Below are 25,799 nucleotides of genomic sequence, written 5' to 3' on the forward strand. Positions count from 1 at the left end.
ATTGGGATTTCACTAATATTACGACTGTGAAGTCCTAACTATAATTGATGGATAACCATGAAGTATGGTCTGAGCAGAGAATTATTGGGAATTTTTTTATGAATGTCTTTGTTAGAGACATTATGTAATTTAATATGCTAAAATATTGTAACTCAGATTTATGCTGGTATGATTAGCTTTAATTAATTATCAATGACTTTCTCTCTTTAAGATTATGATCATGATCATTGAGGATTTATATTACTATAGGTCCATCATCGCACACAGTTAATCTCATCCTAGGAGGAGGCCCTACAAGAGGGTAAACTAATTTTAAGCAATCTCCGTTGAAGAAGGTGAAACCAACATCAATTCAAGCCAAATGGAGTAAACATCTGTAATTATGGGAAGGATACAATACTTGGGATAGGGACGTTACTTGGGATAGGGACGTTACATGTAAAAGGAGACTTACACAGGCATGAACACTCAAGGAACGTCACAAAGAAAGCATCAAGGGCACGAACTGGAGGTAATGTGTCATTTTGAAGAGTTCAAACTAATCAACATGAAGTGAGGGTGTGCAAGGAGAACAATCCTCCAATTACTACTGCTGTTTAGGGGACCAATGGACTTATAGAAGAGCCATAAGGAGCTTCACAACCATCTCAAAGGCAAATGAGTCAAAAAGACTGAGTTCTAGTGGTCAATGATGTATTTGAGAGAAGTCCACCAATCAGGATGAATACTTTCTATCACATTTAAAATATCTAAGGAGAAGTTGACAAAATTTATCTCTCTTACCAACCAAGCACAGACTGTTATTGACGATATTTTTTTAGCGAAGTATCACTTTATTTTTCACAATATGAAATAAGAATACTGTGTTTGAGGACCATTTTGTGACTGCGTCAAGCTCATCTTCTTCAAAGAGAAGCAACAATTATAAAGTTTCTCTCAAGTGTTGGAAGTTTTTGTTTACCAGTTGACACATGTACAAGCAATAACATGGTTTCATTGTTAGGAATCATTATCTATTGGATTATTGACAGCTGGAGACTTCAATAATGTGTCTTCTTGATAAATAATATTGACAGACCGCATAGCCGGGAGTGTCTCGCCAACTGCCAATCATAGTTTTGGTGGACTTTCAATTGGGAAAAAAAGTTATTTTATTAAAACATACAACAAGAGAAACAATAAGTCAATGATTACAGTGTTGACTTATGCAATAATATATGTAAAACCTACATTTGATAGAACTTGTTACGTGCCTATTATTGCACATGTCATCAACGTTATCATTCAAGACGATATAATGGGCCTGGGAATTCCTCCACCGTTTACCCCTGCTGAGGCAACACAACTAGTAGATAAGGAGTTTGAAGATGCAGGTAGCTGATCACTTTGTGATCAAGGATGGAAGGATCGAGTAAAGCTCTGCACCTTCCATCATAACAAGGCCTGTAGGGGTCTTGCCACATCATAAAAAATGAGCTGCAGACCTAAATGCCTCAGTTGTCGAATCATGCTCTGTTATGGTGACAAGGTGAAGGAGGTAAGCTATTCCTGAATATTTCTTTTTTGGCTTGAGAGTTCCTTCTTTTTTGTGTGTCTAGTGCACTAGTCAAAATATTCTTCTCCACAAGATGAGAAATTTTTATGTACAAATGGCCAAGGTTTTGGCACAGAACATATCCATCCTGATGGCATTAAAATGTTGGTTGAGGAAAAAAATATCTGGACAGTGATATGGAAGAGCCTTTGCTTGAGACTGAGGAGGTCAAATTGGTGGAAAGAGACTCTGGTGATTAGTCTCCACATGAGGAATGGTAGACCCCCTCATGGGAACATGTTCCAACTACCTTTTTTGGTCTCGTGTTGCCCATCAGTTGTGTTATTCAAGGAGCAGAAGGGGCACCAACCAGCACAAATGTTTATAGTTGTAGGTTGTTTCTCTCTCTCTCTTATGAATTCTTTTATTTTCTTACTAATAAGTACACTTCATGAGTTGAATAGAACATAATTAGATTTTTCCTTGTTCTTTTCCTATCAAGAGTTTTTCTTCTTTTATGTCAAATTTACTAAACATTCACTTAGCAGTAAAGCTTTGTAATAATTAAATGGTGTAAAATATATCTCAAAATTTTAGTTTTCTTTGCAAGGAAAATTGTGGGCTTGCGAAGAGATCTAATGGTTGCAAGAAAAGGGCATTGTTTTTGGAGTACAAAGTAGATAAAATAAACTTCTATTATCAATTTGATATCAATTAATTAAACTGATTTGGATAGAGGCTATATAAGCGAATGGAATAAAGGTATCTAGAAGATGGTCTGACAACGAAAACTAGTGTCTTGCTCTCATGCTTCCCTTTTTCTACAGATATTTCTAAATATTTTCCCTGTCAGAGTGTGCTTATAGTATGTATTTTATGGTGGATCACCCATACATCTGATTTTATTGTTTTAAATGCCATAAAATGTTTTTTATGGCATTTTATGGCATAGCTGGATGACTAGTTACTATGTTTTTTGTACAGATGACCCCCAAATCTCACTGACCATCTTAACTGAACTGCGTGATTAGAGTATCAACCTTGATCAAGGCCTCAACCTGATTAAAATTGAATTATAATAGGATTCATAAACTGATCAGAATTTTATTCTCCTTAGCTTGTGACATGGATTAGAGTCAACCTGGTCAGGACTGAGTTATGATCAGATTTGACTCTGATCAACTTATAATTATGATATGATTTGATTTTATCACACTCCTAACCTGATTAGATTCAAAATACTTTAGTCTTTTTGTTATTATCATATAATATTGCCTTTTCTTCTTTGAATTTTGCTTCCTATTTTTTTATTTCTCATTTTATTCATGATATTTCTACGACTGAGTTATTTTTTGTCCTTCTTCGTATTTTCATTTCTCATGTGGCTTTTTCTTACTCATTGTCTTCATCATTCATAGTCTTCATTTATAATTCTTCTACTTCTTCATTTTCTTATTGTTACTCATCATTGTCTTATTATTTATGACCCCATTCCTAGCCATTTTTTTTATTTTATTTACTCCATTTGTAATTATTGCAGTGCAGCATACAAATAGGAGCTAGATGGAATTTTGACAAGCACACTTATTGTGCCTTTTATATTTTCAGGTGTCCATTATTTTTATTCTTCAATAATATTTTTTCATTCATGAGCTAGACCAAAATTCCATCCTCAGCCCCTTTCTGTCTTTGTGCCATTCATGTATTTTTAAGTTCATATTTTATATTGGGAAGCGATGGATTATTTACTTTGTTTTTTTACGATCAAGGTATTTTTCACATTTGAGGTAGGTCCACATTCCGTGCTTAGGCTCTTATTGTAACACTATTATTATGTATTTGTATATTTTAAAATAATTGATGTTTTTTAGGACTAGTGCACATTTTATTCTCTTTTATAGTAGATTAAAATATGCTGCCGTGGTATGCATGTTTCAATACTCAGTTTGTTTCAACATTAATTCAGTAAATACTGTTGGCTGATGTTTTCTGCCAAGAGGGAGATTATATAGTGATAAAAGGGAACAAAATGACAAATATTAGGATAACGTTGTTTTTTACCAATCCATAACTTATAAAAAAACATGGTTTGTACACGAGTTCTCATTTTCCACATGATTGTTCTTCTACAACAAATGAAAGCATGCACAATGTGGAAAAATTCAGAGAGTAGTTCATGAAGGCGTGGATGCTCATGGGCAAATCTAAATATGAAGATTAGACCTTGTCTTCCGCTAGAGTTTTAAGGGTTCCTTTACTTTCTACTTAGCGTTTACTTTATTAATTACTGTCTGTGTGCGCTTCTTGACATAGATGTTGTCACCTGATAAGAATTTGAACATTTGTTTTAAATGGAGGGGGGATATTGGTATAGATAAATATGCAGGCATATGCAGACAAATCAGACGAATCAAAGTGCCCTGGACGGATAACTGAACGGAAGCCCATTCAGTCCGTCCAAAAACGACATCCGTCTATGTCCAACAGCTCTATAAGCCATACTAGCTCCTCAGTCCCTTAAATAGATAGATGGCCGGAGGATCAATAGGTAACTACATGGATAGATAAATAGATTGGTAGGATAATCAAGTATGCAAACAGACAAATGGACCGACTGATCATATTGATAGATGAATAGGTAGGCAAATAGATAATGAAAGAATCAACCACTTGGGTACGCAGAGATATTGCAGCACATTAACAGGACTGTATACTGGAAGCTACAGGGAAATTAATGAACTTCCAATCCCTAAGAGGGAGAGAGAATAAGGAGAGACAGACAGACAGAATAAGAGAGGGCCAAAGAATGAGAGAGGCAGACAGGGAGAAAGAATGAGAGACAGGAAGAGAGAGAGAGAGAATGAGAGGAGGGAGAAGAGAGGAATCTAGAGAGAGACGATGGAAATGGAAAATTTGAAAAATGAGGGGATGGCAGTCGTCGGGTATTTCAGGGGGGGGGGACGGGTCTGCATCTGTTTTGTCTTCTTGCGAGCAAACTCCTCTAACATTCCCTCGCCAATTCATTAAATGGACGACATGTTTGCGATTCCAATGCCTGCGGAAGGCAGACCGAAGAGATAGGGGCGTCCTGATGAGCTTGGAATTCGAACAGCCGAGGCGCCACAACCGATGTAGCATTCAATGCGCAGAAATAGGGGTTTACAGGCCGCTGTAAAGCTTTATCGTAGCCTGTACTGCCAGTCTCCAGTCCCCCTTCACCCTTCACCCTTCTCTCTCTCTCTCGCTCTCATTCCATCTCTATCCTCTCTGTCGGATCAACACACGAAGCCGCGGATAACAGGCATTTAAGCCATCTCTCCCTCCCCCCATCTCTTTCTCTATCTACCCATCTGTCGGAACCCGATAGAAGTGGAGGTCGTCTTCGTGAAAAAAGGCCGCCTTTCACCCTCCCCCCATCTTTTCTTTCTCTCTCTAGATTTATTCGGTATGTCAGACCGGAGCAGAGGTCGAGTTCCCTCTCGCGTTTGGCAACAGACGGCGCCGGGTTGCACAGCATAGACACAGAAGGCAGGGAGTATATAAAATAGATTGTGCTTTCTTCCGTTTTCTCTCTCTATGTCCTCTGCTCGATAGCCTGGGACTGTTGCATTGACGTATCGGCAAGCTACAGTCTCTCTCTCTCTATCTCTATATCTGATCCTCAGGAGGGTTATTGAGTGGGTGGAAAAGGAGACTAGATCTGTCGCAGTCGGCTCTGCCGGCGGCACAGTGCGATAGGAGAGCTGGGATCGATTATCACGCGGCCGCCATCTTAATCCGTCTTTTCATTTCCACTTGAAACGATCGTAAAAGACCGGATTTCCATTCAAATTGAAATGACTACCTTTGGTCCGAGATTCATAATCTACAGCGAGAGAACTCGCAAGAAGCGAGGAATTCAGTTGATGGGTGTCGTCATTGATATGCAGATTAATTACCATTACTGATAGTGATCAAAGTTTTAGAACGAGTCATATCAAATCTAGGCGTGGAGATTCCGTTAGGCCATCCCTTCATTTTTCTTTCAAACATGTCTATATCAGGGTGACGTTGATTGCATATCGGTGACTGACGGGTTTCCAAAACGTGGGAGAGTCGTCGTCGTCGTATAAAATTAGCAACGCAGCCGAAGGACAGTCTCTCCTCGTCGGCTTCTACAATTCAAAACAGCCCATGAGAAAGCGGACAAAGGAATTCACCTTTCCACACTTAATAAACACCTTACACAACAGCAATTCGCGGAAGAACCGCCGGCAGTGCGAGAAAGAGACAGAGAAGGAAAAAGAGAGATTTTTGTGATTTTTCTCTCGGGTCAAGAGAGAAACGTCTCGCCGAAGAGAGTCTCGCGAATCTCCCAGAAAACTTCGATGATGGTGCGGTGATGCGAGGGAGGGTTGAGAGAGAGATAGCTTCGAAGCAGCGCCTCCATCTCCGCTTCTCCGAACATCTGCTGCTCCATGATCATCTCCAGCATCGAACACCGAAAATCCTCGCGCGGGTCGCTGGAAAACTTCTCCACGGCAAAACCCGCCTGCGCGATCTCCTTCACCGCAACGGCAAACCCGCCATGGCCGGAGAAGGGAGACGAAGAAGAAACAGAAGAAGCTCGCCGTCTCCACCTCTTAGAGCTGATTCTCGCTGTCATCTTCCTCGCTGGCTTCTTCCTCCTCTTGCTTGAAACCGGCCGCGAGTAGTAGTAAAACTCGGAAGAGTCTGAAGAGAAGCTCCGAGACGAGAGAAGAGTCTCGTCGCTGCTGAAGAGAGTTTCCCCGTCGTCGTCGTCGTCGTCGTCGTCGCTGTCGTCTCTGCAAGAAGAAGAGCTGGTGAAGCCGTAGCTGTTGGTCAGAAGCTTGCGCCTCTTCCTCTTCGTCTTCTTCTTCCTCTGACCCATCTTCTCCTCCGCTTTACGGAGCTCCTCCGCCACGTCGCCGAACCAGAAGCGAGAGAGCTGGCGAGGGGAAGGCGGGGCAATGGAGACCAAGGAAGGCTCGTAGGCGATCTCTCGCAGGCTTCGAGACGAAGCGCTGCAAGGGGATCGCCTGAGCGTGGCTCGTAGAGCTCCCATCACCCTCTGCTTTAGACCTCTTCTCTCCATCGTCATACTTCTCACTAGCTTTCTAGTGAGAGAGATAGAGAGATGTGAGATATATAGGGTCTGCTTATGAGGATCATTTGGACATGATCACATCAGGCCGGGTTTTGGGATATTATGTCATGCGGAGCCGGCGGCAACTCGGACCCGAAGCATCCCATCACCGTCCGTACGGGGAGAGATCCGGATCGGACGGTGGAGATGGCGCCGGGGGGGGGTGGTGGGTGAGTGAAGGGGATGGGGGGGAGTTAATGCTCTGCATGGGCTAAGCGTAGAGCCGGCAGAAAGAAGGGTACGTACCGAATTTAGAATTTTTTTTCCCGAGGGGTATTTTTCTGAGTATTTGATGAGCCGGCCGGATGTCAACGTTCGTATTTGCTGCTGCCTTCGGGAGCGTCTGAACCGGGCCTGGATCCGCTATTCACATGAGGGGTTGCTCGGAAGCTGACGCCATGGTGGGTTACTCCCCCTGCAGGCAGCACATGCTTCCCCCCCAGTAAGAACTAGAGAGAGGGATATCGAAGCTACTGGGTCGGAGACAACTGTTTAGAGAGATAGAAGATGATGACTCGGAGAAGGAAGGTGAGAGAGATAGATGATGATGACTCGGAGAAGGAAGGGGAGAGAGATAGATGATGATGAAGATGACGACTCGGGAAAGGAAGGCAAGAGAGATAGATGATGATGAAGATGATGACTCGGAGAAGGAAGGTGAGAGAGATAGATGATGATGACTCGGAGAAGGAAGGCGAGAGAGATAGATGATGATGACTCGGAGAGGGAAAATGAGAGAGATAGATGATGATGATGATGACTTGGAGAAGGAAGGTGAGGGAGATAGATGATGATGATGACTTGGAGAAGGAAGGTGAGAGAGATAGATGATGATGATGACTTGGAGAAGGAAGGTGAGAGAGATAGATGATGATGACTCGGAGAAGGAAGTTGAGAGAGATAGATGATGATGACTTGGAGAAGGAAGTTGAGAGAGATGATGATGATGACTCGGAGAAGGAAGTTGAGAGAGATGATGATGATGACTCGGAGAAGGAAGGTGAGAGAGATAGATGATGATGATGATGATGATGACTCGGAGAAGGAAGGTGAGAGAGATAGATGATGATGATGATGATGACTCGGAGAAGGAAGGTGAGAGAGATAGATGATGATGATGATGATGATGATGACTCGGAGAAGGAAGTTGAGAGAGATAAATGATGATGATGATGATGACTCGGAGAAGGTGAGAGAGATAGATGATGATGATGATGACTCCGAGAGGGAAGGTGAGAGAGAGAGATAAAAGCTACTGGGCAGGAAAAAACTGTTTAGAACGAGATTATAAAGATGAAGATGATGTTTCTGCAGACTGTAGAAAGATCAGTTTGGAGCAAGGGATGAATATTTAAAAGCTTCTGTGGGCTGAAGTTGGTAAAAAGAAATATCTTAATGGAGAGAGGATGATGATGCAAGGAGATAATGAATTGGGTGGGTAAAGATTGGAGAGAGATTGTGCGAACAAGAATGTCTTGAACGGAGCGAGAGAGTTCTAGATGATGACATAATAATCTCTCCGGATCTCTTGATTCTGTTATATACTCGAAATGATAGTGAGTACCGATAATTATTAGGCTGGGATAATGATTCCGAAATCGCGGGGACATGACTAAAAATTGAGGTTGGGTACCCCTCTGGTTCGTCTCTTCTCTTTTTTTCTGATTCTTCTTTATTTGTTCCCCTCCCCTCTTTCTTCTTTGGGTTAATATCATGTGACAGTCCAATCCACGTCGAAAGTCTACGACCTAACCTTAGCTTTTTTTTTGGTACGGTATATCCCAAACTCACTAAGTCATCTGCGATATATCCTGGTGATGACGTGGAGTCCACCGTGGCTGCCAGGTGGATCGTCGACCAGTTTTTGACCTGGCGGAACCCACTTGGCAGCCACGCTGGACTCCACGTCATCACCGGGATATGTCGATCTGCCAAGGGTTTTCCAGTAAGAGAGAAAGGGGCATTCTAGAGAGAGAGAGAGAGGCGGGCTAGAGAGAGAGTACGGGCTAGAGAGAGGCGTTCGCCTCGCCACCCTACGCCTCGGCTCCTCCCTCCACGCCTTCTCGATCCGCCGTTCGACCCCTCCCGACCTCTTCCTCACCAACTCCCTGATCGACCTCTACGCCAAGTGCGGTGCGATCGACAAGGCCCGGGCGCTGTTCGACCGCTGTCCGATCCGCGACGCCGCGACGTGGACGGCTCTGATCTTCGGCTGCGCCGTCAACAGCCGCGCCGGCGAGGCGCTGGCGCTGTTCGGGGAGATGATGTGGCCGAGTCCAGTCACCTTCCTGGCGGCGCTGATGGCCTGCAGCCACGCCGGGCGCGTGGACGAGGCGCTGCGGCTGCTGCAGAGGATGCGGTCGGAGCACCGTCTCGAGCGGGGCGCGGCGCACTACGGCTGCGTGGTCGACGCGCTCTGCCGCGCCGGCGGCGGCGGAGGTGGCCGCCGGCTCGGCACCGACCGCCGTCCTGTGGAGGATGCTGATGAGGGGGGAGGTTGGCGGCGCTCGGGCGGTGCGGCGGCGGTTACGGGATCTCGGGGTGGAGGGCGACGGAGATGACGTGGAGATGGGGAATGTGTACGCCGCCGCGGGGATGTGGGAGGAGAAGGAGGAGGCGAGGTCGGGGATCCGACGGCGGGATCATGGCCGGAGCGTGATCAAGATCGACGGCCGGATGTACGAGTTCTCCGGCGGGGATCGCCGTCGACATCGCCGGCGGAAGGAGCTTCTGGAGATTCTCCGTCACATTTCTCTGATCTCTTCCTCTTCGTTGTAGATTTGTGATTGGGACGACGATCATCGCTGCCACATTGCCCGGATCAATCCTCCTCTTCGTTGTAGATTAGTGATGAGGACGATGATCTTCGCTAACGTATTGCTCGGATCAATCTTCCTCTTCGTTGTAGATTTGCGATGAGGATGACAATCTTCGCAGCATTATTGCTCAGGTCGATCTTCCACTTTGTTGTAAATTTGCGATGAGGACGATGATCTTCCCTGACGCATTGCTCAGATCAATCTTCCACTTCGGTGTTAATTTGCGATGAGCACGACGATCTTCGCTGCTGCATTTCTGAGATCACTTTTCTTCTTCGGTGTTAATTTGCGATGAGCACGACGATCTTCGCGGCCGCATTTCTCAGATCACTCTTCCAATTTGGAGTAGATTTGCGATGAGGACGACGATGATTTCTTGGATCACTCTTCCACTTCGGAGTAGATTTGCGATGAAGACGACGATCGGCACGGCCGCATTGCTCAGGTCTCTTCGTTTTCATTGTATATTCGTGATGAGGATGACGATCTTCGCTGCAGCATTGCTCAGGTCTCTTCGGCTTCATCGTAGATTTCTGAGGAGAACGACGATCTCTGCCTCAGAATAACTCAGACATCTTCTGCTCCGTTGTAGATTGGCGAGAAGAACGTCACTCTTCGCCACCGGAGCTAAGATCTCTTCCACTTCGTTACAGAAATACGAGAAGAACGACGATCTTCGCAGCCAGCTTTCTCAGATTTCTTCCTCTTCCTTCTAGATTTACGAGAAGAACGGCGATCTTCGGAGACGAGATTTCTCCGATCGCTTCGACTTCGTTGCAGATTTATGAGGAGAACAATGATTTTTGGAGACGAGATTTCTACGATCTCTTCGACTTCGTTGCAGATTTACGAGGAGAACGACGATTTTCGGAGACGAGATTTCTACGGTCTCTTCAACTTCGTTGCAGATTTACGAGGAGAACGACGATCTTCGCAGATGAGACTTCCATGTTCTTTCAAGGAATTTCTTTCTGGTACTTCTTCCACAAACTTATACCAAGACGCCGATCTCTGGAACGTCTTCTCGTGTTGCATTCTAGCAAGAATGCATTATTAAAATGAGAAACGTACCCCAGGAGACGTTCTTTCCCGGAAGCATTCTCGCTCTCTTTCTCTCTCCCCCCCCCCCACTCTCTGTTCATAAATTTCCCGCATTCTCCCACGCGATTCGATTTGGTCGGGTCTCTCTAGAGTGCCTCTCTCTCCCTTTCTCTCTATACAAAATGCCTCTCTCTTTCTAGAACACCTCTCTTTCTCTCTCTAGAACCTCTCTCTCTAGCCCGCCTCTCTCTCTCTCTAGAATGCCCCTCTCTCTCTTACCCGAAAACCCTTGGCAGGTCGACATATCCCGGTGATGACGTGGAGTCCAGCGTGGCTGCCAGGTGGGTTCTGCCAGGTCAAAAACTGGTCGACGATCCACCTGGCAGCCACGATGGATTCCACGTCATCACCGGGATATATCGCAGACGACTTAGTGAGTTTGGGATATACCGTACCAAAAAAAAGCTAAGGTTAGGTCGCAGACTTTCGACGTGGTTTGGACTGTCGCGTGATATTAACCCTTCTTTCTGATACTGCTGAAACAGTTCTTGCCTCCATTGTTGCCTCAAATAGATCTTCACGCAGAGAATAAGATAACGGTGATGATGATGACTTGGGAGGGCGAAGTTGAGAGAGAGAACTGTTTAGATGGTGAGATGATGATGATGATTACTTGGCATGGTAAAGGTGAGAGAGATATAATCTTCTGTATGAAAGAACTGTTTAGATGGAGAGATGATGATGATCACTTGGCACGGTAAAGGTGAGACAGATACAATCTTCCGTACGAAAGAACTGTTTAGATGGAGAGATGATGATGATCACTTGGGACGGTAAAGGTGAGAGAGATGGAGAAGATTCTTTGGATTGAAGTGAGCAGAAATAACAGTTACGCGAGAAAGGTGTATTTATATATATTGGGCGGGTAATTGGTGGAGAGACACATGAAGATTCAGTGGGCTGAAGTAGGTCTGGGGGAGTTTTTTAGAAAGAGAGAGAGATGATAATGATGATGATGACTTGTGCTAGTAAGCTGTCTGTCACCTTTGACTGTTGAACTGAAAAAACTGGTGGAGGAGACGGTGGACTTCTCCGTAGCTGCCAGAGATAAACGCGAGCCGGGCTTTTATCCATTGGGGAAGCTTATCAACCGGCCGCGAAGAAGCCAACCTTCTAGAAGCCGCCGGAGTGTAACGGGAGTCAACGAGGAGGATGGCGGCGTAGTCCGTGATATGCCTGATCGCACGGCCTTGACCACGGCCAAAAAAGTCAAAATGATGAAAATTTAGGGTTGACTTCAGGTCAAAAAATGCTCACCCACGGACTGATTGACGGCCTTCATGCAGAGGTTCTCGTAGTATTCCCTCCCTCTCTGGGTGCAACTTCTCAAGCCCTCAAACGCCACGTCATCCATAGTTGGGTTGACCGTTGACTCCCCCAGACGGTCAATGTGCTTGACTCTCTCCATCAGCTCCACGTCTGACGGGTTCGGGAAGGGAAGACCCACCATGACAACACACCGTCCCATACCATCGCCGAAGTTGATGCCCTCGGAGACCTTTCCCCCGACGACGGCCAATAACAGCGCGCCACGTGTACCACCGGAAGAGATCGCTTCGGCATAGTCTTTAAGAACAAGGCTCACCTCGTTGCTGCCTCTGGGCTCTCTGAAAATGAGCTTCTTCTTCTCAATTCTTGAGAGGATTCCGGAGCTCTTCCACGCTTCGTAGACGAGGCTCTCGTACTCGAAGGAAGCGAAGAAGACCACAATGCCCTCGGGAACGACGGCCACGACGTTACAAAGAAAACGCCCAAGTTCTTCCATCTGTAACCAGATGATAAACGTAGTGCAGGGACACGGACAGGACAATTTTTTGACCCCGGGAGAAAAAATCATCCCGTCCAAAGATATGAACGAATTTTGGGACGAAAATTCATCCCGGGGACCACCGGACGGGATGGTTTTCGTCCCATGGGACGAAAAAACTGTCCGTCCGGAGGTCTTGGACGTTGGACGGACGAATCTGGACGGAAAACCGCCGGATTCACATCCGGCGGTTGAGATGTAGCCACATGGCCTCGCAATGGCAATTTGCATCAAAGTCCCTTTTTTTTCGTGCGTGCACGGACGCCGCTTAGAAATAGTTGTACATATGGCCCTTCGCATTCTCTCTCTTCTGTAATTCCCTAAAAAACTTGGAAAGATCTATATTAATATTATTAAACATATAAAATGGGTTTTTTTCATTCGGGACAAGGGACGGGAGGAAAATTCGTCTCGTCCTTCGTCCCTACACTGAATCCGAACGTCGGACGGAATGAAATTCGTCCCGTCCCATCCATCGTCCACATTCGGGACCATCCGCAACTATAATGATAAACCCCCTTGACAACTTTTTAAGCATGGTAATCCACAGTAAATTATTAATAGAATGAAGGGTAAGAACTCACCATTTCCGGGGAAGAGCGGGAAGCGTAGCTGAAATCAAAGGTTTTCCCAGATGGCCCTTGGGATATGGCAAGGGGCAAAATGCTTTCAGGAGGAACGATGTGATTGCATGAGAAGATATGAAGTTTATCGGCAGGCAGGCGAGGGAATAATCGGATTCTTGTCTCCTCGATCGGCTGAAGTGTTCCTCCCGCGAGGACGACGGCGTGGGCTTCTTCCACAATCTGACAAAACTCACGGGTCATTTACCGTCCGGAGAGGAAATTGAATAGTTTAGTTTTTAGGTGTGAGCATGACATCAGAGAATATCTTCTCGCCAGAAAGCATGACGAATTTAATGTATCCTTCTTCAGATTTCTCGCATGATGATTTGGCGTCTCGCCTTGCAATTATTACCCTTCCGTCATCATTACCATTAGTTAGGGAACGCAACAGATCAGAAAATGTCTGGAAGCTTGATATGATGGTCCCTTCTGGATTATTGCATTCACTCAAGTTGAAATTCTTCGCTCCGTACCCGCTCACCTAAAACACAAGTATATGAATTATGCTTTTGCAATTCGGTCATTTTTTTAAATTTTAAAACAGGAAAATGCAGCGCACCTTGTGGATGACATTGGACTCCTTTATATACTGGCATAACTTGACTAAGTTGATGTTGTCAACGTCGAGAGAAAATAAGAATTCGTTTATGGTCATCGAATAATCAGCAGGAATCTTTGGTTCTGAAGCATTCATTACATGAACGCCAGTACCATTCTCGCATCCAAGCAGTGTCCCAAGAAAAGCCTTGGCAAGAATCATAATCGTCTGAATGTATCGTCGATTCCCGGGTCCCAGACAGGCGCGGAATCTCTCAAAGTACGCATCAAGATGGGCTCTTACATTATCCAACTAAAAGATAAAAGAAGGTCACCAAAAGACCCCGAAAAGAAAATACGTTGAATGTCAATTTACGAGTGAGAATATTTGTCCTAATCCGGGAAAGATGCTCTTGGAAGAAATAAATATTGAAATGAACAAAAGGAAAATTTACCTGAGACACGGTGATTCTTGAGTTATACATATTAGTCAGAGCGTCTGCAAGATTATGGGCTTCATCTATGATGACGACGTTGTTCTTTAAGTTCAATGCAAGCGACTCACGCGCAGATTTCAGAAGAAGAGACTGATACGGAAGAATGACAAGGTCAATCGCCGGAATAACTCTCCGAGCAGCATAATAAGGGCATGTTCCTAATGTTTTTCCAAGGCCAACGAGATCCTCAATGTCGGTGACAGCTTGGTCAAGAACTTCATCCCTGAATTCAGTTTGTAGGCTCCTCTTCTTCAGCATTGGGCAACAATTTGAATTTCTACTCCGCTGGACTCTCCCTTGTCCACTTTCCCCCTGCGAATTGTGAAAATAATATCACTGATCAGAGAGCGTATCGTCGCCTCAAAGTTTGAGGAGAAACGACCCATCATGTCTATGCATACACGATTCATAATTCAAAAACATCGTGCAGTAGTAGGTTTGTGGGAGAAAAAGAAAAACAGCTTAATTTAAGAAATATTTCCCTTTAATTTTACAGATTGTTCGTTGAGATAGACTGATTGACATATATTTATGTGAAGCGGAGACAAATTTATGAAAATTCTAATTTTCTGATATTTCGTTCAAAGTCCGACAATGGACTCACTATATGTTAAAATTTTCAACCGGAAGGAAAGCAAAGAAGATGTACCTTGGGCTTGAATTCTTTGACAATCTTTTGCTTGGTATTCCTTTGAAGTTCCAGACATCTCTCGTTAATCCTGTTTGAATTTCTCAGTTTTAAAACCCCTGCGCAGACATGAGCGGATAAAAAATGAAAAAAAAGATGAGCTCCACTTCCACCTAACAGACGAAGCAAGAGCTGCCAGAACCTTCGTTTATGCATAAATTCATCCTAGACCCCAAACAAATTGCATTAAGTTCAGAAGAAAATTTCGTCTTCTTGAACTCTTTTACGAATTGCGACAACTGTGAATGGGTTCTGCTACAGAAATATATCTTTGGAGTCACCCCCACTTCCTCTTCTAATCCTTCTGAAGCTTCATCTTCATCGCTGCTTTCCCAACCTGAAACCCGATCTCTCTTAGACTTCGAACATCTTCTCCCGCCCGGAGTATCTTCTCCACTCTCATACTCGTCAACCAGAAACTCTGAATCGTCGATTTCTGCCGCATTGCCAGAAGACGCAACCTCTCTTTTACACACATCATGGTCTTTTTTGCGAGCGGCACCCAATTTCCTTGGTTTTATTTGTACATCGGTGGCCTCCGCAGTCTCAACGACGAAATCTCTCATCCAATCCGGCTCATCGTCGCAACAGCCACTTCCACTGGCAGGCAAATTACTCTCAATCTTAGGCGTCTGCCGTCGATCGAGGACCCACTGAAGCGCGCTACAGATGATGCTCAGTGTTTTCCCGGTGCCTGAATTCGGCAAAACGAAATCAGATGATCGAAAAACGCGTCGTAAAAGAGATAAAGGAGTCACCTGTGGGGCTCTCCAGCATGGCGACGCCTCCTTTCTCCAGAGATTCATACAGAGCAGCCATGAAATCCTTCTGGATCGGGTAGGGTTCGTAAGGAAATGCAGGGAATTTCTTCATCTTTTTCTCTCTTCTTCCTCCTCTCGAGTCTCGATCTGCAATCCTCTCTTCCCACCTCTCCCAACTTGTTTCCCGCGCTCCCGACGCCAAGAACTTGTAACTAAGCCCCAATATTTACTAAAATTGTTCATATGGCCCTTACCTTATTGGGCCAGTACTCTTTAAAAGGTTCGGGGACGGACGACGAACGGAACATGACGGAGGACGGAACCGCTGTGCTGATCAAAGATATTTCTCCAAAAAATCTAAAGTGGGCCCAGACGTCCTGTACGGATTTCAGAAAGGAATTAAAAATACTATTCCCCTTTGTAAAAAAAAATCAACAGAATAATTAACACTATATTAAGAGAAAATTTGGGGGCGATCAAGCTCGAGTGTGATGGGAAATGTCCCAATCGTGGTCACAAGAGATCAAATTCCGCTCAATCTTCTCACGATCATACGGCAGCGGAAGAGGATTTCCGTTCTCCGCGAAGATCTCGAGCTTCGTCGCGAGTTCTTCGGATTTACAGGTCACTGTTCTTCGGATTTACTGTTGAGCAGGGATGGATTTCGTCGTCTAGTCTGCGCTCAGATCTGGTAATTTCTTTCACCGTGCGATCGTTCCGAGGAAGCAGGAGAATTGTTGACGGTAGCCGCCGTTTAGATCTAGTCGTCGGGACGGAAGAACGAGAAAGAACTTTCGTAGGATAAACGGAAAAGCGACGGGCAGACGTGGCCGAACGCCTACGTGGTGAAGAGTGTGGGGATCAGATTACGGAAACGTGTGGTATTCCCGTTGCGAGCTTCGGATCTTTTCTCTTAAAAGCGACGAGAGGGCGAGTCTCAGGCCAGGCGTTGTGTTCTTGAGTTCCGTCGCCCACAGATTTGGGAATCAACGGGCGGCTATGGCGGCAGCCGCTACGGCGACGGGGAAGCTCTCATCTCACGCCTCCCTTACTGACGTGTCCAAGGCGGATTGCAGGCGAAGGATTCGCCTCTTCCTTCACTCCTCTCAGAATTCGTTTGGGGGAATCTCGCTATTTGATTCGTCGGGTCGCCGTAGCTATGTGAAGATTCAACCATGCCGCTCTTTCCGATCTGAGGATAAACATCGAGATTCTGGGAGGCGAGAGATTTCTCAAGACGAGGGGAAGAAGCGGAAAGGGGGGCTCTACTCCCTGAAATCTTTGATTGTCAATGTCACGGGATCTAAATCGGGATATGAAGGGCAGTACAAGAAGGCCGTGGAGAAGGCGGAGGCCATGTTCTTCACGGTAAATTAATTCTGTCTCATCGAAGATTTTTTACTCTTGCAAAGCTATTTGGGTTAATTTCACTGTGGAATCGGAATCTTATCGATGTTTTTTGGGTTGACTCTACAGTTAGCCAGCCATCTGGGTAGATACCTCTTTACCATGATGAGCACTGGAGTTATTCTCTCTATTGGTTTTGAGCTCGCAGGTTTGCAGATATTTCTCTTCTTTTTTTTTTCCTTATTTTCAGTATTATGATTAAATCCATCTTGTGTTGTCTAAAGGCAGCGACGGTCCGATGAACACGTTGATATGGTACAGCTGGCTTGGTGGAATAGTGATAGGAACCATGGTCGGTGCGAATATGGTCTTGGATGAACACTGCAGGGCTGGGCCTCGCAACGTTGTCATCACCGGGAGGTATTTCTAATGTGTCCATATTCCTAATCTTCCAGTGAATCGTTTTCTATTACGAGGCAAAGATCGGTTTAATGATTACCAGAATATTACAATTGTCGAATTTGTGATCGATTCAAATCAAAGTTTCTTTCTTTTGGAAGTCCACAGAATATTAGCAGGATTTTTCGCGTTTAATTTGAAAATTTTTCAGTATTTGTCATTGGATATTTCAGTACTAATCACTTCTTCTCTATCTATGATAGTACTCGGGGATTGGGAAAAGCTTTGGCTAGAGAGTTCCTCCTCTCTGGTGATCGTGTTGTTGTTGCTTCCCGCAGGTTAGCGCTTTATTTCCATTTTTTTACTCTTTTTTTATTTACAAATTTATAGTTGCACAATATTTTAATATTTGCTGCTGACTCCCAGAGTTTTATTTCTTTTGCAGCCCAGAAGCAGTCCGGAAGACTGTTGAAGAGCTTGAGGAAAACATAAAGGAAGGTATGAGCTTAGCTGGTCGGAAGTCCAGAACAAATTTGTCCCAGGCGCAAGTGATTGGAATTGCATGCGATGTCTGTCAAGCTGATGATGTTAGGAAATTAGCCGACTTTGCTGTCAGTGAGCTTGGAACAATTGATATCTGGGTGGGTTACACAAAATCTCAATTGCAATTTTCGACCCTTTTCTTGATTGCATTCTTCTCCATGATTGTTTCAATTTAATAGTGGGATACTTATTTTTTTGTCATGTGGCTGACAGATAAACAATGCCGGCATAAACAAAGGCTTCAGGCCCTTGCTGCAGTTTACGGACGAAGACATTGAACAAGTAAACAATCCTTGCCATTATCAGATTATTTTTAAGATCGGCCATAATAATACGTTATCTTGCTTTGGAATCTAAGTTTTCATTTATCTACAAATCAGATTGTATCGACAAACCTGGTGGGATCTTTGGTCTGCACAAGAGAAGCCATGCGGATCATGACTACTCAGCCGAAGGGGGGGCACATCTTTAATATGGATGGAGCTGGTTCTGGTGGCTCAAGCACACCGTTGACCGCTGTGTACACCTCTCACTCTCAATCTCCCGTTTCGCCTGCATCATTACAGTGGTCTTTGAAGACGACGACGAAATTGTCGTCGTAAAGCAAAACCTGTCATAGCTATCGTCGTCATCTGCATCCTGAGTGACTGTGACGATGAAGTCATCGTCATCGTTATCCTCTAGTAGATAAATGATGATGGGGATTTCATCGCCATATCTTATCAATTATGTGAGATTAACAAAGGGATGAGCTTCTCTCGTCATAACTATTGTGCCGAAAGACGAGGGATGATGACGATCTCATCCTCGTTATTGTCATCTTGGTGAGGACAACGAAAGATGGAGACAATGACTATTCTTCATCATCATCATCACCATCATCACCATTATCATCATCATCAATTCCCCTAAAACTTGGTCTTTCTACCAGCTATGGTTCCACCAAATGCGGGCTAAGGCAGTTCCAGGCATCGCTTCTGGAGGAATGTAAGCGATCCAAGGTCGGTGTCCACACGGCTTCCCCAGGGATGGTGCTGACCGAGCTCCTTCTAAGGTAATTGTTAAGCCCTTGACAATACTGAATATTTATGTGTTAATCCCTCCCATATTATGCTTCAAAAAAAATAAAAATGAAGGCCTCCCTTATTGAGAGCCCTTTCTTATGTAGTGGATCGAGTCTGAGGAACAAGCAGATGTTCAACATCATCTGCGAGCTGCCCGAGACAGTGGCCCGGACGCTGGTTCCGAGGATGCGGATCGTTAAGGGCACCGGAAAGGCGATTAACTATTTAACCCCGCCTCGGATTCTATTCGCATTGGTCACTTCCTGGCTCCGACGTGGCCGCTGGTTCGACGACCAGGTATCCCTCATTTTCTTAAAAGTAACTTCCCTGAGTTTTTTTTCCTACAATTATAATCTCTTCGCCCATGAATCATCCCAGAAAGAAATTCCTTCTCAACCTTGGTCTTTTCTTAAAAGAGTTGTTCTTGTCCGAATCCGTTCTTGAAAATAGATCTTCACCAAATTTGAATAAACACTTCTCTTAGTTTCTTTTCCTAGAAATATAATTCCTTGTGAAAGTCGGATCCTCCATCTTGACCCATGAATCTTCCCAGAAAGAAATTCCCCTTAAACCGAACTTCTACTCAACCTCGCTGCCCATATTCTTGTCCGAACTTCTACTCTTAGAAATAGTTCCTCTTCGCCAAGTACCAGCCATCAGAAATTAGAATAAAACTTCTCTGGGTTCTTCTGAAACCCGTTGATGTCTTCCTTTGGTAAACTTCTCTGAGGTGGGTTGTTATGGATGAAGGGGAGGGCACTGTACGCGGCGGAGGCAGACAGAATACGCAACTGGGCAGAAGAAAGGGCGCGGTTTTCCTTCACAGACGCCATGGAAATGTACACGGAGAGCACTTGGGTTTCCGTCTTCTCCCTCTCCGTTGTCTGTGCATTCATCATTCTCTCCAGCTCTGGCGGAGGCTCTTTTCCAGGCACCTGATCTTGCGCTCGAAGAAGACAACTCAACAAATCGCCCCTTCTGGAGATGAGTGGAGCAGCTCATTGATGATTTGATTTCGCCCTAATTTGATGATTAGGGCTGGAAAAAGGGGATAGGGAGGGGAGGGGAATTCCCTCCTTGGTTGTAAATAGTCTTAAAGAAAGGTTCAAACTCTTTTCACTATGGTTGATGTGTGTCAGGAAATGAATGGAGGAAAAGAAAGGCTGGGCTTTGGGGTTGTAATTAGACATGGTCGTTCTGTTCTCTTTGTGCCAATTTGTGCGAATTGTTCGTTCTGTTCAGTTTTCAGAACAGAATAAAAATAAATTCGAACAGAACATCGCACAGACCCCTGTGCGATTCTTTTGATCACTTTGTGCGAATTTTGTTCTAGTTTTGTGCGAATTTTGTTCTAGTTTTGTGCGAACGTGTGGATGCGCAAATTTTGTTTGTTTTTGAAAAAAAAAAGAACAACCATGTCCGTTTAAAACGAACAGAACAGAACAACCATGTCTAGTTATAATCGACCAAATGAATATGAAATAAAAGGTTGTAAATGCCTGTCTTATCCGACGGATGTGTAGTTGATCTATCTTATTCAGCTTATCTTCCAATTCTTCATCAAGCAAATCAGATAAAAAGTGGAGTTGAATCAGATAAGAGCCTATTAAGTAGAAAAGAAGCATCACGGTATTGAACTTAAAGTGAACATGGCTAAATCTTCCAAAAAGTCTAAATATATCATAACATATCACCAGACATACCCTTCTAACATGCGCCACTAGAAAATTTCTACGAAAATTCAATGATATCAAATAGTAACCAAGCAAATATCTTTGTTCCGTCAATGATTAGTATTGCTTCTTGGAAGGCTGCGATACCATAAGCGGATGGTAATTTATGTTGAAGTTAATTAATACAGGATGAATTGGAGATTACCTTTGAATGGCGAACTGGAGGATGGAAGAACATTGCTATTTGGGAGACCTTTCCGACGAAAAGAATCAGAGAAAAAGTGTGACTCCCAATTTATTGACGAGCGCAGAGAACGAAAATGAAGATCAACAAGGGTACGTGCCCTAGTTCTACTTCGACAGCAAGAGGGAATGTCACAAATCAAACCGGCGGCATAGGTGAGAGCCAGATTTCCTGGACAAACGTCATAGCAAAAAGCAAAGAAGGGAAGAAATTCCCACGGCATTGAGGTTTTTCAGATGAATTTCCTCAGAGGCCTTCCCGCATCCTCGTCTTGCATGTGCTGCGAGAAAAAATAGAGACGATTCAGCCATCGCCAATGCGTCTGGTTGAATCACAACCCCTGAATTTCCAGGAAAAACAGCAAATTACGATATAGAACGGAGGAGAGGGCCGAAATTCTTACGAATTCCTTGACGATCCCCTTGTAAACAAGTATGGGAACGGCGATTCCGAAGATTCCAACGAGAGCGAGATTGCGGCGGGTCCAGCGGAAATTCAACTCAAGATTCTCGCGGCCAGTGCTCCAATCCTCGATGAACTTGTTCCTGTTAACCTCCATCCCGCCCCCCATCTCGTCGTCTCTCTCTCGCTCTGCGTTCTTCAGCGCTCGTCTGCCCTTCCTGCGAGTTCCTCTTCTAGAATACATATTTATACAAAATGGAAAATATACAAATCCGCGAATAAGGCCCAGATAGGGTAGGAGACGGCCCATTATAACTCAAAATAATTTTAATTATTTTGTAAATGTTTTTTTAATTTCCACGTGTCCATTTTCGATGAACTGGCAGAAGGGCGGGTTGAACGGCGAGCCTGATAGTTGATACTGATCGGCCTTTTCCTCTTCTGTTTGGGGTTTTCTCTGGTGAAGAACAGGCACGAACCGGTCTCATGGCTTCGCGGAGGAGGATGCTTCTCAAGGTTATAATTCTTGGAGACAGTGGGTATGTTTTCGTATCTTTCTTGTTGGTTTGCCGGATTCTTGAATTTTTTCTGGTCTTTTTATTTCCTCGATCTGATTCCCTGGCATTTTATTTTCTGTAGTTATGGTGTCCTTTTTTTTTTTCATTGTGATTTTGTTTGTCTTTAACAGGGTTGGGAAGACGTCTTTGATGAATCAGTATGTTCTTAATCTTGATTCCTTTTTCGATATTGTCGAATCTGATTTAGGGTGAATAGTTGGTTTGAAGAAATTCCTTCTTTTGGGTCGGTTGATCCTCTAGGTACGTCAATCGTAAGTTCAGCAATCAGTACAAGGCGACAATTGGGGCTGATTTCTTGACGAAGGAGGTTCAATTTGAGGACAGGTTGTTCACTCTTCAGGTATTTTGAACGAGTGTCGTGTTTGTTTTTGCCTTGCCGTATCCTCTTTACAGTGTGACATCAAATTTGACGAACTTGTGGATATTTTCTCTTTCGAAATCATTAATTTCTGACGGATTCAACTGCATTCACTTGACGTCTGAATGGAAGCAAAATGTGCAATTAATTGTCATGAAATAACCGACTTGTGTGTGGCAGTTGGTATGAATCCAAGAGTATGTCGCATCTTTTTTTCTTTCTTTATCTCCACCCGCACACAATTCCACAAACCCATGCACGAGTATGTCGGATAATGCCATCTTCTGAAGATCTTTTATTACCCCTTTATTTGCTAAATTCTAGGGAATTAGTTGTTTTAATGCGATTTGTTGGATTCAAGCGATTACCAACTGTGATAAAAGCTGAAGCTGATAGCAAGGCCGCTACTTTTCATCTTTAAGCAGGGTATTGTGCTTCAACAGGATTCATTATGAAAATCAAATTAAGATTAAATTAACGATTTCTCTTTCTGAAATTAGACATAGTTGATTAGACATTACAGTGCCATTACTCCTCAAATAAGCGTAAAGCATGTGGATGACCTGAGGTCTATTTCTGATGCATACTAAACCGATACGAATATAATGTCTCTGGATGAACTGCCTTGTCTTGCAGGCAGTCAGGACCTCCATAGAATCCTCTCAATCCTTGATAACAGATTTCCATGGCATGATGTGGTTGTCTAAATTGGTTTTTTCATAAATTGGCCCTAGTCAAAATGTGGACTCCAAAACATCAGCTGTACCTCTCTCGTTTCTGTGTTCAAATATGCATTAATAGATTCAGGATGGCGTTCTAATTTGAAAAAGATCCTGAATCCGATTCTAGTTGACTTAGTCACCGACAGTCGGACCTTCATTTCATTTCTTCGTCTTTGAAATTAAGTTTTTTGTGTGTACATATATCAAACCCTTGAATTAGTTATACTGCGAGAACCTATTCTATCTCAGCATCAAAGTGGGCTTGATCAATTAATTCCTTCATCTTCTTTGAGGCAGGCATTTTGTAGCATAAGAAAACATTTCCACGATTTTATTTGTTTGGGATGTATAATCTCTGCTTTTCAGTTTACTCAAGCCCTGAGAAAAGGCGAGAGTAACTTTCAACACTTCTCCCCCGGTCTTAGCATTTACGTTTGAGTGTGGAATTTCGCCACTCCATTAAAATTCTTGAAACCTTTTGTACCAACTACGAATTTTTCATTTTTCATGGTTCAGGAGATCGTATTTTGCATTGTTTGGGTCAACTAGACAGAAAAAGTAATATTTTGTTGTATTTATCTGACTTTTGCTGGGTTCAAGATTTGGGATACAGCTGGGCAGGAAAGGTTTCAGAGCCTTGGCGTGGCATTCTACCGCGGCGCCGACTGCTGTGTTCTTGTGTACGATGTCAACGTCATGAAATCGTTTGATAACTTGAACAATTGGCGCGAAGAGTTTCTCATCCAGGTGCCAATTATTTAATCCCCTTTATATTTTCGAACCATCTGCCGAAGAACTCACGGATCACATTCCAATATGAGCACAGGCCGACCCGTCAGATCCAGAAAATTTCCCCTTTGTTGTTCTTGGCAACAAGATTGACGTGGATAACGGAAACAGCCGCGTTGTGAGACTTCTCTTTCCCAACAAAACTAGTAGAGATAGAGAAAGAGAGAGAACAGAAATCTCACACTGATTTTTCTCATCAGGTTTCGGAAAAGAAAGCAAAGGCTTGGTGCGCTTCAAAGGGTAACATTCCTTATTTTGAGACCTCAGCCAAGGAGGGATTCAATGTTGAAGCTGCTTTCCAGTGCATAGCAAAGAACGCGCTGGAGAACGAACCAGAAGAAGAAATGTGTGTATATTCTTAAATCTTTGATCGATGATTACCAACTGGGTAGCCCTTAATTTCTTGATTCCCTTTGTCGCAGATATCTCCCGGACACAATCGATGTTGCCGGCGGGAGGCAGCAGGGATCATCCTCTGGCTGCGAGTGCTAAGCTGACTGCCTAAGATCCCCTGTTTATAATTTGGCGAGGTATGTTGTTTTAATAATTATTGCTGTTCAGAAAGTTCATGACATTAATTGGATGAAAATTATTGTGTTCTCCAATATATTTTCTAATTTGCACAAGGGTTATTTCAAAATCGCACCTTCTCATTTCTTGGCCTTGTTTTCCTGAGCATTTGAGGGCACCTTAGTGATAAGCAGTATCAGGGCAGCTCCGATGAGAGCCCCAGAGAAGTGAGCAATGTGGTTGACTCCATACATTCCTCTTCCCATCCCGCCGTTTAAGCTGGTAGAAAATCTAGCCGCCTCCATCACCTGCAGAAAAAATATAACTCTCCATCTCTGTTCAACCATATCTTTTAAAGTAAAGTGAATGGTAGAAAACATAAACGCTTGCCTTATCCACGACGAATTGCCCAAGAATAAGCACTTCCAAGATTTTCCTCCAGTCCCATGACAACTGCAAAAAGAGGATGGTATGTATAAAAAGTTGAGAATTGTTGTCCACAAAAAGGGTTGTTTTTTTTCATTTTTGTTTTGAATTGCACCTTGACAAGAACGCTGATGGTGAAGAGTCCAAATACGGCACCAGAGGCGCCCATGGAGACTGCAGAGCGGGGAAGAAGCAGCCACGAGACAAGGTTCGCCCCCACGCCGGTGATTATGTACGATATCCATAGGCCCAGACTACCTTCCTCTTCTTCCACCAGCTTCCCTGATTGAAGAAGGGCAAAGTTTTAGCTGCTTTAATTACAGTCCATCCAAGAACAGGAGGCGTTTGAATTTACCAAAAATATACAGGAAAAATAGGTTGCTCGAAAGATGGTTCCTGTGGAGAAACAAGATTAGTGGGCAAGTCAATTTTGAGCAGAACTGTAAGAAAAAGGATGGAGTAAACTGACCAGTCAGCGTGGCAGAAGGTTGCGGAGATGAACTGGTACCAAACCGGCCACCGGTGGTACAAGTACAGAGATTTCACCTGTTGAATCTGAGCGAGGAAATAATAGATCAAAGTTTCCCAATTGGTCTGCTTTTTATGTTTTAACATGAAATAAAAAATGACGCCCTTGGAACAAAAGTAATTCTTCTGCAACGGAATTCGAGAAACTAGTCAGTTTTTAACCTGTAGCAAATGATCGGCCAAAAAAAGAGCAAGATTAAGCAGTAGAATCCAGAATATCCCGCTGGCTTGTCTGCTCGGCTTTCGGTCCGGCTTCTCCAACTCAAGCTGTGATGTAAAATCTGCCCAAACGGAAGCCTAGAGAATGAGATTATGTGGGAAATTCACATATATAAAGAGAGATAGATAGAGAGAAGACCTGATTTGCTGCTCTTTGTACAAATGTGGCGAGGATGGGGGGTGGTAGTGGAAGCAGGGCATAGTCGCCGGGGAAGAAAGAGGGGGAAATCTCCTCCAATTCGCGAGGACATGGCGGGAGAAGGACGGAGAGGAAAGTTTGAACAACGGTTCGCTGACGGCCGATTAGCGCTTGGCCATCGATGTAATCTCTCCAAACTTGTCGCTCGCATGGAGAACGCCCGAGCCATCACCTCTGAACTCCGGCTCTAGTTCCTTGCACAAGTAGCCTTTCCGGCTCCGCTATCCCCCCCTCCTCTAGAGAGAGAGAGAGAGAGACCCAATGGAAACTGTGATAACAGCT

The 25,799-nt window shown here is 44.1% G+C and overlaps 6 protein-coding genes across 9 annotated transcripts; 2 read left to right on the plus strand and 4 right to left on the minus strand.

The window, feature by feature from the left end:
- Positions 1-5,708: 5,708 nt before the first annotated feature.
- Positions 5,709-6,881, minus strand: LOC144701139 (uncharacterized). The gene has a single exon (XM_078572864.1). The coding sequence runs from the start codon at positions 6,633-6,635 to the stop codon at positions 5,847-5,849; it is 789 nt and encodes a 262-aa protein (XP_078428990.1). The 5' UTR covers positions 6,636-6,881; the 3' UTR covers positions 5,709-5,846.
- On the minus strand, positions 6,205-16,016 carry LOC144701135 (RAD3-like DNA-binding helicase protein). 3 transcript variants are annotated; one of them, XM_078572858.1, is made up of 11 exons: positions 15,514-16,016; positions 14,898-15,449; positions 14,717-14,814; positions 14,026-14,379; positions 13,593-13,883; positions 13,287-13,514; positions 12,992-13,213; positions 11,858-12,365; positions 11,585-11,789; positions 6,927-7,095; positions 6,205-6,339 (listed from the first exon to the last, which is right to left on the minus strand). In XM_078572858.1, exons 1-10 carry the CDS (start codon positions 15,626-15,628, stop codon positions 7,044-7,046), a joined length of 2,625 nt encoding a protein of 874 aa, XP_078428984.1. In that variant the 5' UTR covers positions 15,629-16,016; the 3' UTR covers positions 6,205-6,339; positions 6,927-7,043. The 3 variants fall into 3 exon arrangements, with proteins under 3 accessions (XP_078428984.1, XP_078428985.1, XP_078428986.1); XM_078572859.1 differs by lacking the exons at positions 6,205-6,339; positions 6,927-7,095 and adding exons at positions 10,637-10,919; positions 10,996-11,115; XM_078572860.1 differs by lacking the exons at positions 6,205-6,339; positions 6,927-7,095 and having other exon boundaries at positions 11,545-11,789.
- Positions 16,017-16,362: 346 nt separating this feature from the next.
- On the plus strand, positions 16,363-20,180 carry NYC1 (NAD(P)-binding Rossmann-fold superfamily protein). The gene is made up of 10 exons (XM_078572861.1): positions 16,363-16,884; positions 16,993-17,071; positions 17,148-17,283; positions 17,526-17,600; positions 17,708-17,903; positions 18,019-18,087; positions 18,186-18,325; positions 18,737-18,859; positions 18,974-19,166; positions 19,620-20,180. Exons 1-10 carry the CDS (start codon positions 16,516-16,518, stop codon positions 19,806-19,808), a joined length of 1,569 nt encoding a protein of 522 aa, XP_078428987.1. The 5' UTR covers positions 16,363-16,515; the 3' UTR covers positions 19,809-20,180.
- A 632-nt stretch (positions 20,181-20,812) lies between these two features.
- LOC144701141 (neuronal acetylcholine receptor subunit alpha-5) lies at positions 20,813-21,419 on the minus strand. Its single transcript, XM_078572867.1, has 2 exons — positions 21,190-21,419; positions 20,813-21,066 (listed from the first exon to the last, which is right to left on the minus strand). The coding sequence occupies exons 1-2, from the start codon at positions 21,355-21,357 to the stop codon at positions 21,019-21,021; spliced, it is 216 nt and encodes a 71-aa protein (XP_078428993.1). The 5' UTR covers positions 21,358-21,419; the 3' UTR covers positions 20,813-21,018.
- Positions 21,420-21,582: 163 nt separating this feature from the next.
- LOC144701140 (ras-related protein Rab7) lies at positions 21,583-24,854 on the plus strand. Its single transcript, XM_078572866.1, has 7 exons — positions 21,583-21,727; positions 21,877-21,903; positions 22,007-22,106; positions 23,447-23,593; positions 23,673-23,753; positions 23,836-23,981; positions 24,058-24,854. The coding sequence occupies exons 1-7, from the start codon at positions 21,675-21,677 to the stop codon at positions 24,125-24,127; spliced, it is 624 nt and encodes a 207-aa protein (XP_078428992.1). The 5' UTR covers positions 21,583-21,674; the 3' UTR covers positions 24,128-24,854.
- LOC144701138 (Rhomboid-related intramembrane serine protease family protein) lies at positions 23,803-25,799 on the minus strand. 2 transcript variants are annotated; one of them, XM_078572863.1, is made up of 8 exons: positions 25,458-25,799; positions 25,262-25,380; positions 25,041-25,126; positions 24,927-24,967; positions 24,687-24,853; positions 24,536-24,598; positions 24,282-24,453; positions 23,803-24,146 (listed from the first exon to the last, which is right to left on the minus strand). In XM_078572863.1, the coding sequence occupies exons 1-7, from the start codon at positions 25,684-25,686 to the stop codon at positions 24,286-24,288; spliced, it is 873 nt and encodes a 290-aa protein (XP_078428989.1). In that variant the 5' UTR covers positions 25,687-25,799; the 3' UTR covers positions 23,803-24,146; positions 24,282-24,285. The 2 variants fall into 2 exon arrangements, with proteins under 2 accessions (XP_078428989.1, XP_078428988.1); XM_078572862.1 differs by having other exon boundaries at positions 23,803-24,453.

This window comes from Wolffia australiana, chromosome 3, assembly GCF_029677425.1.
Source record: "Wolffia australiana isolate 7733 chromosome 3, ASM2967742v1".
NCBI classification, from domain to species: domain Eukaryota; kingdom Viridiplantae; phylum Streptophyta; class Magnoliopsida; order Alismatales; family Araceae; genus Wolffia; species Wolffia australiana.

What these genes read in the sequence shown, in the direction of transcription:
- LOC144701139 (XM_078572864.1), bottom strand. Translation starts at nt 6,635, where the DNA reads ATGACGATGGAGAGAAGAGGTCTAAAGCAGAGGGTGATGGGAGCTCTA.
- LOC144701140 (XM_078572866.1), top strand. Translation starts at nt 21,675, where the DNA reads ATGGCTTCGCGGAGGAGGATGCTTCTCAAGGTTATAATTCTTGGAGAC. An exon ending in ACAGGTTGTTCACTCTTCAG is followed by an intron (nt 22,107 to 23,446) that starts GTATTTTGAACG and finishes GCTGGGTTCAAG; the next exon opens with ATTTGGGATACAGCTGGGCA. An exon ending in ATAACGGAAACAGCCGCGTT is followed by an intron (nt 23,754 to 23,835) that starts GTGAGACTTCTC and finishes TTTTCTCATCAG; the next exon opens with GTTTCGGAAAAGAAAGCAAA.
- NYC1 (XM_078572861.1), top strand. Translation starts at nt 16,516, where the DNA reads ATGGCGGCAGCCGCTACGGCGACGGGGAAGCTCTCATCTCACGCCTCC. An exon ending in AACGTTGTCATCACCGGGAG is followed by an intron (nt 17,284 to 17,525) that starts GTATTTCTAATG and finishes TATCTATGATAG; the next exon opens with TACTCGGGGATTGGGAAAAG. An exon ending in CGGACGAAGACATTGAACAA is followed by an intron (nt 18,088 to 18,185) that starts GTAAACAATCCT and finishes TCTACAAATCAG; the next exon opens with ATTGTATCGACAAACCTGGT.
- LOC144701141 (XM_078572867.1), bottom strand. Translation starts at nt 21,357, where the DNA reads ATGGGGGGCGGGATGGAGGTTAACAGGAACAAGTTCATCGAGGATTGG. An exon ending in AGGGGATCGTCAAGGAATTC is followed by an intron (nt 21,067 to 21,189) that starts GTAAGAATTTCG and finishes TTTTTCTCGCAG; the next exon opens with CACATGCAAGACGAGGATGC.
- LOC144701135 (XM_078572858.1), bottom strand. Translation starts at nt 15,628, where the DNA reads ATGAAGAAATTCCCTGCATTTCCTTACGAACCCTACCCGATCCAGAAG. An exon ending in GAATTTATGCATAAACGAAG is followed by an intron (nt 14,815 to 14,897) that starts GTTCTGGCAGCT and finishes ATGTCTGCGCAG; the next exon opens with GGGTTTTAAAACTGAGAAAT. An exon ending in CAAGAATCACCGTGTCTCAG is followed by an intron (nt 13,884 to 14,025) that starts GTAAATTTTCCT and finishes TTTATCTTTTAG; the next exon opens with TTGGATAATGTAAGAGCCCA.
- LOC144701138 (XM_078572863.1), bottom strand. Translation starts at nt 25,686, where the DNA reads ATGGCTCGGGCGTTCTCCATGCGAGCGACAAGTTTGGAGAGATTACAT. An exon ending in TACAAAGAGCAGCAAATCAG is followed by an intron (nt 25,381 to 25,457) that starts GTCTTCTCTCTA and finishes CCGTTTGGGCAG; the next exon opens with ATTTTACATCACAGCTTGAG. An exon ending in ACCTTCTGCCACGCTGACTG is followed by an intron (nt 24,968 to 25,040) that starts GTCAGTTTACTC and finishes GTTTCTCCACAG; the next exon opens with GAACCATCTTTCGAGCAACC.